The sequence below is a fragment of the Cotesia glomerata genome, linkage group LG4, assembly GCF_020080835.1.
Source record: "Cotesia glomerata isolate CgM1 linkage group LG4, MPM_Cglom_v2.3, whole genome shotgun sequence".
In the NCBI taxonomy this organism is placed as follows: domain Eukaryota; kingdom Metazoa; phylum Arthropoda; class Insecta; order Hymenoptera; family Braconidae; genus Cotesia; species Cotesia glomerata.
In genome coordinates, this window is record NC_058161.1 from 19,339,602 (window position 1) to 19,354,295 (window position 14,694).

At 30.8% G+C, this 14,694-nt stretch overlaps 1 protein-coding gene across 1 annotated transcript; it reads left to right on the top strand.

The window, feature by feature from the left end:
• Nucleotides 1–9,436: 9,436 nt before the first annotated feature.
• LOC123264333 (odorant receptor 30a-like) lies at nt 9,437–12,561 on the top strand. Its single transcript, XM_044727569.1, has 5 exons — nt 9,437–10,142; nt 11,138–11,237; nt 11,301–11,402; nt 11,469–11,627; nt 12,502–12,561. The coding sequence occupies exons 1-5, from the start codon at nt 9,727–9,729 to the stop codon at nt 12,559–12,561; spliced, it is 837 nt and encodes a 278-aa protein (XP_044583504.1). The 5' UTR covers nt 9,437–9,726.
• Nucleotides 12,562–14,694: the final 2,133 nt, after the last annotated feature.

Below are 14,694 nucleotides of genomic sequence, written 5' to 3' on the forward strand. Positions count from 1 at the left end.
TAAATAGACAACTAAATCACCAGCATAAAACAAGTGCTTACAGCGCTTAAGTAATACACCCAAATCTGTAACATAAATGGAATAAAGTAGTGGTCCAAGGACACTGCCCTACGGAACACCACTCGAAATTTCTTTCCAGTCTGATATACCAGAATTATTAATTGTAATTGCTTGCAGCCTATCTTTTAAGTATATATGATACAATCCAATCAATAGCAAGATCTCCAAAACCTATAGCCTTTAATTTAAATATTAAAATCTTATGCACAACAGAGTCAAACGCTTTGCTGAAGTCGAAAAATACAGCAATAGTAATCATTGTGTTATCAATGCCTAATCTAATATCATCACATAACCTCAAAACAGCATCCTGTGTATTCAGACCTTCCCGAAAGCCAGTTTGGTAATCATCAATAATTCCATTGACAGTTAAATAATTAATAATTTGATCATGGACACATCTTTCTAGCGCTTTTGACAATGTACAAGTTATTGATATTGGCCTGTAGTCTGAAAACACAGTTGGACTCCGAGTTTTCGGCAAAGGCAACACATAAGCCTGTTTCCAGATCGATGGGAAGAAACCTAAAGAGAAAGATAGATTAAATAAATCACTAATAGTTTCAAGAAAATAAGACATTACAATTTTGTATGTTTTTATGTCAAAACCATCAGGACCCATAGAGCTGGAAGTCAGTCTCATGATTGCCTTTTTTACAATATCACATTCCAGTCTATTAAATTCAAAAGTCGTCTCATACCTAGTTAAACATTTACTAATACAATTATAATCAATATTATCCGAAAATGAACCCGCCACCGTCATGAAATATGTATTCAATTCATCTATGTTAAGATCATGGTAAATATTGGAATCTGAACTTTGAATTAATCCTAAATTCCGAAAATCATTCCAACATGATTTCCCGGGAAAAAATCATCATGCATGAACATGTACGATCAGGCGTTAATTTCATGCATGATCATGCATGTATATTTGCCAGACATGAGCTTGTATGGTCATGCATGACCAAGCATCATCAGAACTAATCAGTCATGATCATGCTTTTCCATGCCTGGCAAAACTGGGAAAAATGACCATGCCTGACCAGGCATGTTCATGTCTGACTGAATCAGGTCCATAAAAAAAAAAAAATTGGTGCCTAGAGGGATTCGAACCGTAGACGTCGCGCTCTCTAGACTTATCCTTTACCTGTTGACCTAATGGCTTCTATTGACTTTGGAACATCTTTCAAACTACTTTAAGTAATTTAAATTTTATACATAACTTATGGCTAACGGAGTTCTATACCTAATTTATTAATTATTAATAATTAATTATATATTAGAGTGATTTATTTGGGACGGCTGTGTATTTTTTTCGCTCCATTAACATATTGTTCTAAGTACAGAAAAAAAAAATTTCTTCAAGTTTAATTCCGTAATTGTAATTTTATTTTTTTCTTCCAATTTTGAAGTTTTTTTTATTTAAAATGTATAGGAAACTTAGAATTATTTATGTGTTCTACAATTTAGCAGAATTTGATACGACCGAAATGGACGAAGGCGTAGCTTAATAACAAACATCTTGAAAGGACTTATCGCCTATCGATATCATCTGATATATTTTGGTATTTGCACGCTATCAAACTCAAACTTTTACTAGATAATTTTGTTTTTCGCGTATTCAATGGAACACAGTAACCAATTTTGCGTCATAGTGTTAAAAAATTTGTATGTTTAAATTTTACATTATTATGTGTTAATTTAACACTTATTTGTGTCAATTCTATTGAATCAACACGAAAAGGTGTTAAATATTTAACACACAAATTTTTAACGCCAAATTTTTTGGCGAAATGACGCAAAATTTTTTACGGTGAACGGTTGCTGGAACAGAAAATCTGAACTCAAATTTTTTGAAGAAAATTGAATTATATGAGAAAAAAAAATATTAGTATATCAAATAAAACATTTTACGAAAGAATTTGAGAAATTGTATTATGTAACTATATAAATTTTTTTTTTGCGCTTGAAAGTAAAATCATTGAAAGAAGTTTTTCAGTTAAAATGATAGATTATTTGATAAATAATTGTTTAAAAATCATCGTTTTGGGATGGAAAATCGAAAAGTTTATGCTTAAGCTGAAATTTTTTATGAAAGTTGTACATTTATAATTTATAAGGGGATAGAAACTGATACGTTATACGGAACAAATTAATCTTCAAAATAGATCTGCAGTCTATAGTTCGATAAAATTTTCCTTCTAGACTGAAAATAACATTTAAGAAGGTTAATCATGCATGAACAGGTCTTATCAGGCCTAAACATAATTATTAATTCAAGCATAATCATACGCCCAGGTCTGATCAGGCCTGAGCGTATTTAACGCTTCAGACATGAACAGGCATGATCATGTCTAATTTCAGGTCTGATCATACATGAACAGGCATGGTCAGGTCTGATCATTTTTTCCCGGAAAATATTCATGACAGATCATGCATGACCAAGCATCATCAGAACTAATCAGTCATGATCATGCTTTTCCATGTCTGGAAAATATTCATGACTGATCATGCACGACCAAGCATCATCATAATTAATCAGTCTTGATCATGCTTATTTACATGTTTGACAAATACTCATGCGTGATCATGTATGACCAAGCATGATCATAACTGATCAATCATAATCATGTTGTATTCCATGTCTAGGATATATTCAGGGACACTTTTGGCTGACTATGTTAGCTCGTAGTTGAGAATAAATCGAACCCTGCAAACTTAAATAACATAAAATAATTTGTTCACGATATAAAAATCGCATATAAAACAATTTCAAGGCTAACTTTATTTAAGTATTCAAGGCTACTTTTAAAAAATACTTATCAGATAAATTGTTACAATGATTATTTATATCAATTTTTTAATAATACACATTTAATAAAAGCCTTGAACATTGGTCTATTTTCACAATTTCATTTTTCAATTTTGGAATTTTGTAACTCATAGAAATATCAATATTTTAAAAAAAAATCTTACAGTTTCCGAAAGAAAATAGAATGCTCTACAAGAAAGGTATCATATCATTTTTCGATAAATTAACTTTCCTGTCAGAAACTAAGATTTATTTAAAAAATATTGACATTTCTATGAGGTACAAAATTTCAAAATTGAAAAATGAAATTGTGAAAATAGACCAATGTTCAAGTCATTACTATACACAGTCATGTATGATTATAAATAACCATGCGTCTTTAAAATTACGGTCGAAATATAACTTTAAGAACTATGTATGACTAATGTATGATAATGCAAAATCATGGAAAATCATGTAAGCCCTTACATGAACATGAAGCAATGTAAAAACTAAAAGTACACGGCGCAGCTTGGTGAAGTCCAATCATGATTGATCAGACAAAGTCACGCACGGTCAAGCAGGCTCGAGATTGATCATTCTGGCCACTGACAGGTGGTCATGTATGGTTAATTTTGGCGAAAAATAATTGCACATGTCTATTCAAGACCATGCATAGTCATGCATGATAGTTTTAGCTGCGTTGAAAGTTATCGTGCATGATTAGACTTGGTGAAGCATGAATATGTAGTTTCTTACATGCACATGCTTTATTATGCAAGCTCATGCACGACCTTTCAGTTTGATTGTACACAGTCGTGCATATTCGACCATGACTGTATATGGATCATGCAAGGTCCCGCAGGATCGTTTATGATCAGCCAGTATTAAAATGTATGATTGAGTAAGACCTTGCATGAATCATGCTTGACCAGGCATGATCATCCATGATCCATGCATGCTTATGCATGATTATGCTTGATTCATGCTTGGTTGAGCATGGTCATGCATGCAGGTTTTTCCCCGGGTTAGCATTTTTACAATTCCGAAAACGATAATCAAAATAGTTTTTCTTTGCCTCAGTAATTCTGCCTTTAATTATTTTACGTAGATTAGCATACTCTTTAAACGCCAAGCCGGATCTTTTGAAGATCCTGTACAGCTTCGATCGGCGACGCTGAAGAGTCTTGATATCCAGATTGATCCATGGCGCCGGTTGATCCCGAACAGTAACCTCTCTGAGCGGTACTAGTTCTTCTATTACACCCCCAATATGTTGATGTAAACGTTCATTCATAGTATCTACCGATGTTGCATTAACAATGTCCGAGAGATCTAGACTTAAACAGAGCTGTTGAAGGTTGGTATCATCAATCCGTGCCCAATTTCTGCATCATATTCTTCTGTGACCAACTGACTGATATAAAAACTATTATTGCGTTTTTAACCAGATCTTCTCTCATATTTATAAATCAGTTACAGAATTTACAGCTAATTAAAGTAGGCTAATGAGAAGATAGCTAATTGGCGCCTCTAATAAGGTTAAGAGAGTAGAGACTATATACAGTATAGTAACTGAAACTATTTTTATGGGCTTAGTAGTCATCTTGATTAACTTTAATTCAGAAAACATAAAAAATAATTCGGACTGCCGGAGCCGGGAATCGAACCCGGTTTCTTTTGGTTACGCATCAAGGGCGCTTCTAGTTAAGCTATCTGAGACGTCGTCCGTAACGACCTTTCAGTCGGATAATAGTTTTTTGGTAAATAAGATAACAAAAATATTTATTTAAATATAGTCGATATAATTATTTATTAATACTTAAACTAATGCATATATAGTTCGAGCAATTACAAAAAAAAAAGTATATTTTTACAATTCAGCTATGTTTTTTCCTTTCAGTATAAATACGCCCTTTTGACATTTTGTTCAAAGAAGGAATCCTTAATTAAAAAGTTGATGAGACGTTTTCATTACTGTCACTTTTCGTTGCTATGGTAACCACTTTGGCAACAGTTACCATAGCAACGGTTACCATGGTAACGGTTAAATATTAATGAATCCGTTATTAAAAAAGTTGATGTGACGCTTTCAGCGTTACTGCTTTTCGTTGCTATGGTAATCACTTTGACAACGGTTACCATAGCAACGCCCGAGTCAAAATTAAAAACATATTTTGAGCCTCCACAACCTACTCGAGGAGTTATAGGCTGAAATTATGGTTTTAGATTTTTTCGACTATTATGACGCATATATCAGAACTATAATTTCAGTCTACAAGTCGTATATTTGTCCACTTTTACCAAAGTTAGGCTGAAATCACCGTTTTAGAACCATAAATTGAGCCTACTATGCCTACATCTCTACCGTAAAAAAGATCCCTTATTGGTTAATACGATGTAGGCGAGGGGAAAGAAAGGAAAGGGGAATGGATTCAGATAAAAATGGCTGCTGTTAGCGGCATGCTATGTCCGGCGCATACCATTTGATAAAAAAATGATAAAAAAAGGATTTTGCCAATGTCATATCTATATTTTATTTATATTGTAGAGCTATCGCAAATTCAGACTGTGTGACTCTTAATTTAAACCTAACATTCGCTAATTATAGAAATAACATGAAAATCCGTTCTAACCGAGATTCGAACCCGAGCCGCGCGCTTGCCAGACTGATAACTAACCCCTACACCGTACGACCGATGAGTTGATTTACATCTCATTATTCTCATAAACTAAATTTATATGGTGACGATTTTTCTGAAATTTTTGTATCTTTCTCTACCCTATTGAAAATAATTTTCAAAATTTTTTCAAATTTTCTTACCCAACCAAAAAAAAGTTACAAGTTATTTAAAGAAAAATATGTTTTTTTTTTTTGTTACATAACCATAACTTTTTTGAAAATTGACTTATTGGGATGTTTTTTTTTGAAAATTTTTATTTTTAAATGTACTTTTTAGAAAAAAAATAAAAATAATAATTTGGATCCATATTCAACGTTTTTTTTTAAACTTTCGGAAAAAAAACGAAAATTTCGGGATAAATGCCATTTTGATTTTCGATTTTTTTTTTATAAAATATTTCAGCATTTTCTGCGAATTTCCTGAAATTTTAAGAGTGGCATTTTTTTTCTTACTATTTTTTTTTAGAAATGAAAAAAAAAATTTTTTTTTAAATGTTTGTTTTTCGTTGTAGCACTAAAAATTTTTCAGCAGATTTAAAAAACTTCAAAATCCGAGAAAAAAAAATAAAAACAAAAATTAAAAATAACAATCATCGAAAAGATTTGATTATTATTTTTCAATGAAGTTAGATCAAAAATTAAAAAAAGCATTCAATTTTTTTTTTGTATTTTTTTTCCAAAACTACATGCAACAACAAAAAAATGAAATTGTTGTTTGATTCATTTTGGAGCAACGCATGAACTTTCAAAAATTTTGAGGCAATTAATTTCAAACAAAATTTGTTTGAAATTATTTTCATTTACACAGCAAAAAATATTTTTGTTGAATAATTTATAAACAGTAGACTTGAATGGAATGTGATTTCATTTTTTTACACGTTTAAATAATTTACATATCCTAAATTCAGGAGAATTTGAGTATTTTCTCATTATCAGACTATAGTTTTGAAAAAAAAAAAATAATCCATCTTATCGATGATTGTCATTTAAAATTTTTTTTTCTCGAATTTTGAAGTTTTCTAAGTCTGCTGAAAAATTTTCAGTGGTATAACGAAAAACAAACATTGAAAAAAAAATATGAATCCAAATTATTATTTTGATTTTTTTTTTTTTCTAAAAAGTACATTTTAAAACAAAAATTAAAAAAAGAAAAAATCCCAATAAGTCAATTTTCAAAAAAGTTATGGTTATTTAACAAAAAAAAAAAACATATTTTTTTCTTTAAATAACTCGTAACTTTTTTTTGGTTGGGTAAAAATTTTTAAAATTGTTTTCAGTCGGTATCTTTCTCCACCTATTATTAGGTGACGGAATGGTAGTTACGGACAATGTTTCGGATAGCTTAACTGGTAGAGCCTTTGGCGCGTAACCAAATGATCCGGGTTCGAGTCCCGGTCTGGGCTGTCTGAATTATTTTTTCGGTTACCGAAAAATTCCTACTGAGTAAGGTCTCTCCTCCCCCCTTTATCCTTTATTTCCCCAGTTCCCAAATTTGTCTTTAATGACAAATTTTAGCTATAAATTATAGTAGGGTAGAGAAAGATACAAAAATTTCAGGAAATCGAAAATCGTCGAGGTCAAGAGTGGTCGATTTGGCATGAAATGCCCCATATATAAACCCGAATATGTTAACGATAAACATTAGAAAAAGTTTAAGTTGAGATGTTATTGCTTATTACTGTCCGTATATTTTATGGATTATTGATCAATTGTTGCAACATTAATTACAATAGTCATAATTTTTATTTCAACTCTACACTTAAAAAATTCTTTGCAACGATAAAAGTTAAAAATTTTCTAAGTCCAGTTTTTTAATTATAAAATTTTTGCTATTATAAAAATATTATATGTTCTAAAAAATAAAAAGATGGAAACAACCTACAGACCCTCGAGGTAGGCTCTTTAGGCTCAAAATACAGTTTTAAACTGTGATTTCGACCTCAACAGCCTATTTTTAGGCCGATGAGGGTGAAAATACAGTTTTAAATTTCCATGCAAACCCAACAATAAAAGAAAGGAGGCTCAATAGGCTCAAATCATTTTTTTAATTTTGACTCGGACGGTCAAATATTCATGGATAAATAATAAACATTTTGACAGAAGTGCGCTTGATATTCTAGTTGAGGTAAAAAATTATTATTTTTTTCTTCATTTTAAAAAATTCTATAAAATTCTTCGATTTACCAAAACCACTAATTTTATTTCAATCCAGGTGTTACGATAGTGATAATTAAATTTCTAAAAATAACGCACTATTAATACTATAATATGATATCATTTTTTTCCAATTATGATAAAATAACGTTTATAATCACGATAATTCAAAATTTCAAATCAGAGTTCATCAAAATCGTTATTAAAAATGAAACTAATTAGTTCTAATATTATATTATTTTTCAGCAGTATATCACTTTTACTGCTTTTAAACTACCTTCAAATATGTCTTGGCGCATCAGCAGTATCAAAAAATGAACGAGGTATTTATAATAATTTAAAAATAATTATAATAATTTCATCCAAAATAAATTATAATATAACTTCACAGGAAAATATCGAGAAAATGAAACTAATTATGGTACTATAAGTAGTTTTTCGGTAGAAAACTCGCATTTTGTTCCCTTGGAAGGTAAAATCCGCCTTTTGAAGAAGCTTAATGAAACTGAATCGCTTTCAAGAGTGCCGTTCGATCCAGTGTATTACTTGCGAAAGCCGTTTTTTGATAGGAACGAAAATGTCTACGGAAAAATTGTCCGATACGAAGAATAAAAGTTTGAATTATTAAATTAAAAATATTAATTTATACAAATCACAATTTTTTTTAAAAACTCTCAAAAATTATAATTTGTAAATTATATTACTTATATTGCAAAATAAGAACTGTAATTACTGTCACGGTAATTATGATTAAATAACTGTTATTATAATACGATTAGTGGAGCCTTAATCAAAGATTCATTAATCAACCAGTAAAATAATTCCTTGATCAATAGTCCTAATCCAAATTCCTGAAAGAAAAGAGGAAAAATTAGTTTTTTGCAATTGAAACTGTAATACTATTTAATTTTTCCACTTTTCTCTTTTTGGTGTAGTTAATCTACTAAAATGAAATTCAAATCAAAAACAATTCTTCGCGCAGCAAGATTTTTCATTCTAATAACTCTCCAAATTCCGGTCAAGCATTTCCATTCGAACATTGTTGTGCAGTTAATATACCGCAAAGTTTGGTTCTTATTGATGGTAAATCAGTTCTGCATGATATTGCTGACAAGTTTGAACGTGTACCACAATATTAACAACATCATAGTCCTGGTTGAAAAAATAAGCATGCTGATGCTCCACATAATCGCGATCTTCAATAACTTCTACTGGAAAAGACACGAGCACGAGTTCTACGTAAGTTTCTTCTCTACTAAGGGGTTACATGGGTTTCACGGTTTCAAAAAATCGATTTTTTTTGGCTTATTAAATTCTACAACATCTCTAGAATATTGTCCTAAAGTTTCACATCGATCCGAATAATAGTTTCGGAGATACAATTTTAAAAAGTTGCTTGCTCAAGGCGCTGTTGTATTGTCACTCAAAACTTTAAACGCGTTTTTCTCAAAACTATGTTTTCAAAGACAGTTGTCAAGATTTCTCAAGAACTACTCAACCGATCTTGATGAAATTTTAAACAGGTCTTCGAGATATAATTTACAAGGTCTTGAACGAAAGATTTTTTTTTTCAATTACAACTATTTAAAAAAAAAAATGCCGCGAAATTTTAGCCAAATTTTTAATTTTTTTGTAAAAACTTCTGCCAAAAATCCAATTTTCATTTTTTTTCTTTTTTCCTTTGTTCAAGACCTAGTTTGAAGTCTTAATTAAAGCACATATTTTTTTTTTTCAATTCAAATAATCCTGCTCGGAGTTTTGCTGTCCACGCGGAAGCATCTTTTTTCCAAGCGCTCGCCGGAAATGACGTCACATTAGCAGAGTTTTTAATATTTTTTTTTTTTTAATTTCAGTAATCCCTTATTAAACATGTATCTTTAAGACAGTAAAAAGTTTGAATAAAATATTTCATTTTTTATATTAAAAAAAAATTGTTAAAAATAGGTCATTTTTTCCCGGAGGAAACCCATGCAACCCCTTAATTACCTTACTGTTAATTAAGACACTAATCATCCTAATTGTCTTCCAGAAAATGTTGGATGACATAAGGATCTTTGTAAAAACTTCCAATAAGTCGACAAAGAAATTGTTTAACGATTACATAAATCGCTATGTGATAGTCGTGATACTAATAAACGTATTTTCAGTTCCGTCGATATTTTCCATGATTTTCGGACCAATATTTCTTCCGCAGCTCTTTCCGCTGGTTGACATCTATCCTTTTGAATTCCAAAAGTTCACAATTTTGTATTACTTCCTATTTTTCACGCAAGTGGTCGCTGTTTATCAGCTGTTAATTAATACTATGGTTATTTTTAACTCTGTCGTGTTGTTGACTTACATTGTTACGGAGTTCAAGGTTTTGTTCAATGAATTCAAAAAAGTTATCAAGAAATACGAGGATGGACAGCTTAATGTCTTCATTAAGAAACATATTCAGTGTATAGAGTAAGTATTTTTGGCTAACGAACGTGAAATTAATTCGATGAGCATGGAAATGTGACGTAGTTCGCTCTGGAGTAGGGAGGTTGCTATAGCAACGCGCTGAGAAGTAAGGAGGTTGCTACGATAGAGGCGGAGCGTTGCCACGCTCCGAGCAAAGAGTGGGGAGCTCGTGACGTCACTAGTATAGAGTAGGGATACTGTTATGCCTCTTTGACAGACTAAATTATTATTTTAAGGAAGTTCGAGCGTAACTTATGAGTCAAAATAATGTTTAATTTTTTTTTTACTTTCAGTCTTCCCAATATTCGTCAAAATTCTTTATTTTAATTTAAAATAATTTGAACAATTTAATAATTGATGATTTTTACTTATTTAATAAAATAAAGTAATGAAATAACTTTGGTATTTACTACTTGCTGGATTAAATAAACAGATTTGACAACAGCGCGTTTGATTATACCCATTACAGAGACGTGGATGAGTGTGTCAGTTAAATATTTATCTCTCTGTAACTATATTTATATCCTTTTCTTTTTTCTCAGCTGTTGACGCGACGTTGCCAAATCTTTATTCGAATAAATAGCTGACGATAAACGAGTCAAAAACATGAAATTAAACTTTAAATATTTCTAAAATTATATCGGTAATGTATTATTATTAAATTTTTTTTAGATTTCACAATAATCCAAGTTTCTTGTGTATAGTTTTTTATTCGTTCAAGTTGGGAGGTTAATATTGAAAAGAATAATTAAAGTGTCGACTAAACGTTTGTCCGCCATAAGAGCCCGTGTATAAGGAGACAAAAAATGTGATTTTTGAAATTTAATATCTAAGTAACTAAACGGTGAATCTTTTTAAATTTTGGGATTAGATCAATTGCGTATTTATTTATACGTATACTTAATTTCAAAGCTCAAAGTTGGAAATCATTTTTCACATTAGATTTGCTCGAACCTCCTCAATGGCAATTTTAGTAAAAAATCAGTTTTAACTTGCAGATACGCCGAAAATTTGAACTATATGTTACGATTCATGATACTGAGATGCTTTGTAACAGTTATAGTAACTGTTATATTCGCTGCGATACCTATTTTATTCGTAAGTAATAAAAAAAAATTTAATTAATAAATTTTAAATTAAATTTAAGGATATTTTGTTTAGTATACTAAAATTTTTGAAATGATCCGAGGAATTGCTATTGTTATCACGTCGTTAATGTGTGTTTTGGCGTTTACTTTTCCTGCTGATGATTTGTATGAGATGGTAATTAATAGATTTGTGATAAATTTATAATTTATAATTGATTATTGAGCTAATTTTTGTTTTCAGGGAGAAGAAATAGCACACGCAGTTTATGATTCAAATTGGATCGGAACTTCTTTGTCGCTACAAAAATCGGTAATTATAATAATGTGTCGCTCTCAAAAACCTCTTGTTATTAAAGTTGACGGAATATTACCTGCACTTACTTGCAAATTTTATGCCTCGGTAAGTAAGCTTATTATTATTTATTGTTAGGGGACGGACGGGCAAGACGGAGAGAGCGGGTCAAATGAATAATCGTTTTAAATTGCTGATCGGTCGATAGAAACATTTTAAACTGCAATCTATCAATCTATTATGTAACTATACTTACCGTTATCGATAAAGCATTAGTTTTGCATACTTGTAGGAATTTTTTTTTATAAATATTGAAATTTAGGAAAAAAAATAAAATTTTAAATTGTAAGTATACAGTCATTATTTTAATGTTAAGGACGATGCAGATTTGATTTTTTTCTTCATATTCAGGACGCGGTTGATATTTTTGCGACGATTGTTTTGATTGAAATGTATTTTTTTGCCCTCCGGGCGGAAAGTGGCAACTTTCGTCCCGCTGCGCTAAACTAAGTTGCCGCTTTCCGCCTTCGTCGGACAAAAAAATAGTATACACTCCTCGGGAAGTAAATAAGAAAGCCTCAGATCACATGTTTGTTGACCTCGGCTTCGCCTCGGCCAACAATTACATGTGATCTGAGACATTTCTTACTTTACTTCCCTAGGTGTGTAATATACTATTCCAATCAGTATTCGTTTTACGCGACCTGAGTATTCATTTTGCCCGCCCTGGTAGGGCAAAACGGATAATGTTGACTTTTTTTTTTTTTTTAATTTCGAAGAAGAATTTCTTTGTTATTATTTTTATTTTACTTTAATTATAAACTTCAATTACTCAAAAAATTATTAGCCAAAGTTAAAAATAGATATGATTATAATATATATTTGTTATTTCATTTTTAAATTAAAATATCCATTTTGCCCGTCCGTCCCCTACTTATAATTTACAGAGAATAACATGAAGAAATAATAATTATAATTACAGTTTTTGTCAATGACTATGTCATATTTCACAACATTAAGAGCTTTTGTAGAAAGTCAATAAGGAAGAAATTTTTTATGAAGACATTGTTTTGAAAAATATCATATAGCAATCATATATGATCAGATATTACATAAATGATCACTGATGAATTATATAACCGTAAATACTTCTCATATGAACTATATATAATCAGATGTATCATATGCGACCACATATCGATCATATATGATCCAAGGGTTAATACTCGCGGTTATAGAAATACCGTAAATTTTCGGTATTAATGCGTTTACCATAAATTAACCGTTATAATTCTGAAATAATACGGTATTTCTGTGGTTATTTTGGCCAGCTTTTTTACTATAGCTATACAGCATTTCTACCGTACTTTTGCTGCAAAGTTCAGAAATAATACGATAAAATTACCGTAAAACTCTAGAACTTTTACCGTAAAAAATCTATCTATTAACTATAATATTACTATAATTTTACAATAATAAAATCGTATTTCTACGGTAAAAATACCAAAGATATACTGCAATTTTACCGCGTTTATACTGATATAATTAAAGATATAATGCTTTTTACCGTAAGATGGACGGTTGTGTTTATTACTCGGCGAGTCTTATTAGGTGACTGAGTAAATAGATACGGATAGTGTCTCTGATAGCTCAACTGGTAGAGCCTTCGGCGCGTAACTAGATGATCCGGGTTCGAATCTCGGTCTGGACTAAAAAAAATTAGGAAAGCAGTAGACTCTGAAGGCCATCCGTGCAACTTCCCGCTAATTCCATACCTAGGTGCATAAAACTGCACTAATGACGTTTTTGAGCTCTTCGAGCTTAAAAGTCTGATAGTAATATCATAGAACAATATTTTTTAAATTTTCAAACCGCACTAACTTTTAAATGAATCAACCGATTTTCACGCGGTTGGCAGTATTTGACGCAATTTTTTTAGTTTCATGACGAATCTTCAAGTTTAAATTGATAAAACGAGGAAATTTGGAGTAATTCCAAAAAAACACTTTTTTTGGTTTTCTTTCGTTCATGATATTTCTTGAACAAATTGACTAATAGCTGATCATGCTAATTGATCATGGTAATTGATCATGCTAAAAGCTGATTAGTTTTTGAAATCGAGCAATGCAGCCGTTTAGAAGTTATTCCAAAAAATGTCGGAGTTATGTTAAAAAAACACTTGTTTCCAAATATTTTATCGAGAATATATCTCTCGAACCAATCTACCGATTTCCACGTTTTTGGCGGCGATCGACGCGGTTTTTTAAGCTCTGAAATTATTCTATATCATCAAGAACGATCCGAGAAGAAATGACGAAGTTATGTCAAAAAAACACTTTTTTCGGTTTTCTTTCGTTCACGATATCTCTCGAACGAATCAACCAATTTTGACCAGATTAGTGACGATCGGCGTGGTTTATCAAGCTTAAGGGCGGATTAGTTTTTGAAGTTGATCGATAGAGCCGTTTAAAAGATATTCTAAAAAAAACCACTTTAAAAATTATGTTTTTTTTCTTTTTTTTTTTTAGATTTTTCAAAATTTCTCAAAATCTATCTGTCCGAATCGGTTCAAATTCTCGGGAAATTTACACACACACACACACACACACACACACACACACAGACATAGTGACAACCTCGCGGGGATAGTCAGGGAAGCTTCCTGTAACCTTCAAACATCGAGATCTGATGAAAACTCGATTTTTGTAAAACGGGGTGAAAACAATAACTTCCCGATTTTTGAAAATCTTCGATTTTCTTAGCGGAAAGTTAAAAATGATAATAATAATAATAATAATAATAATAATAATAATAATAATAATAATAGAGAAATTAATTTATCAACCTCTTAAAAATTATTCATGATAATTTATAATATTATAAAAAAAAATTTTAAGCTATTGAAAAATAGTAGTAAAGCAGCATATTTTTGGTATTTTGCCGGTAATAGAAAGTAGGGATCTTTTTTTCCGGTTTTTTTGCTGCAATAGTGCCGCAGATATACAGTTAGTATGCGGTACATTTACGGTTTAAATGCTGTTAATATACCGTAATTTTTTTATTGTATTGCCGTAAATATTTTGAACTTATTTCGTAATTTTTTCGTAATAATTCGACAAAAAAACTGGCCAAAATAACTGAAGTATTACGGTAAAAATACAGCATTTATATCGTA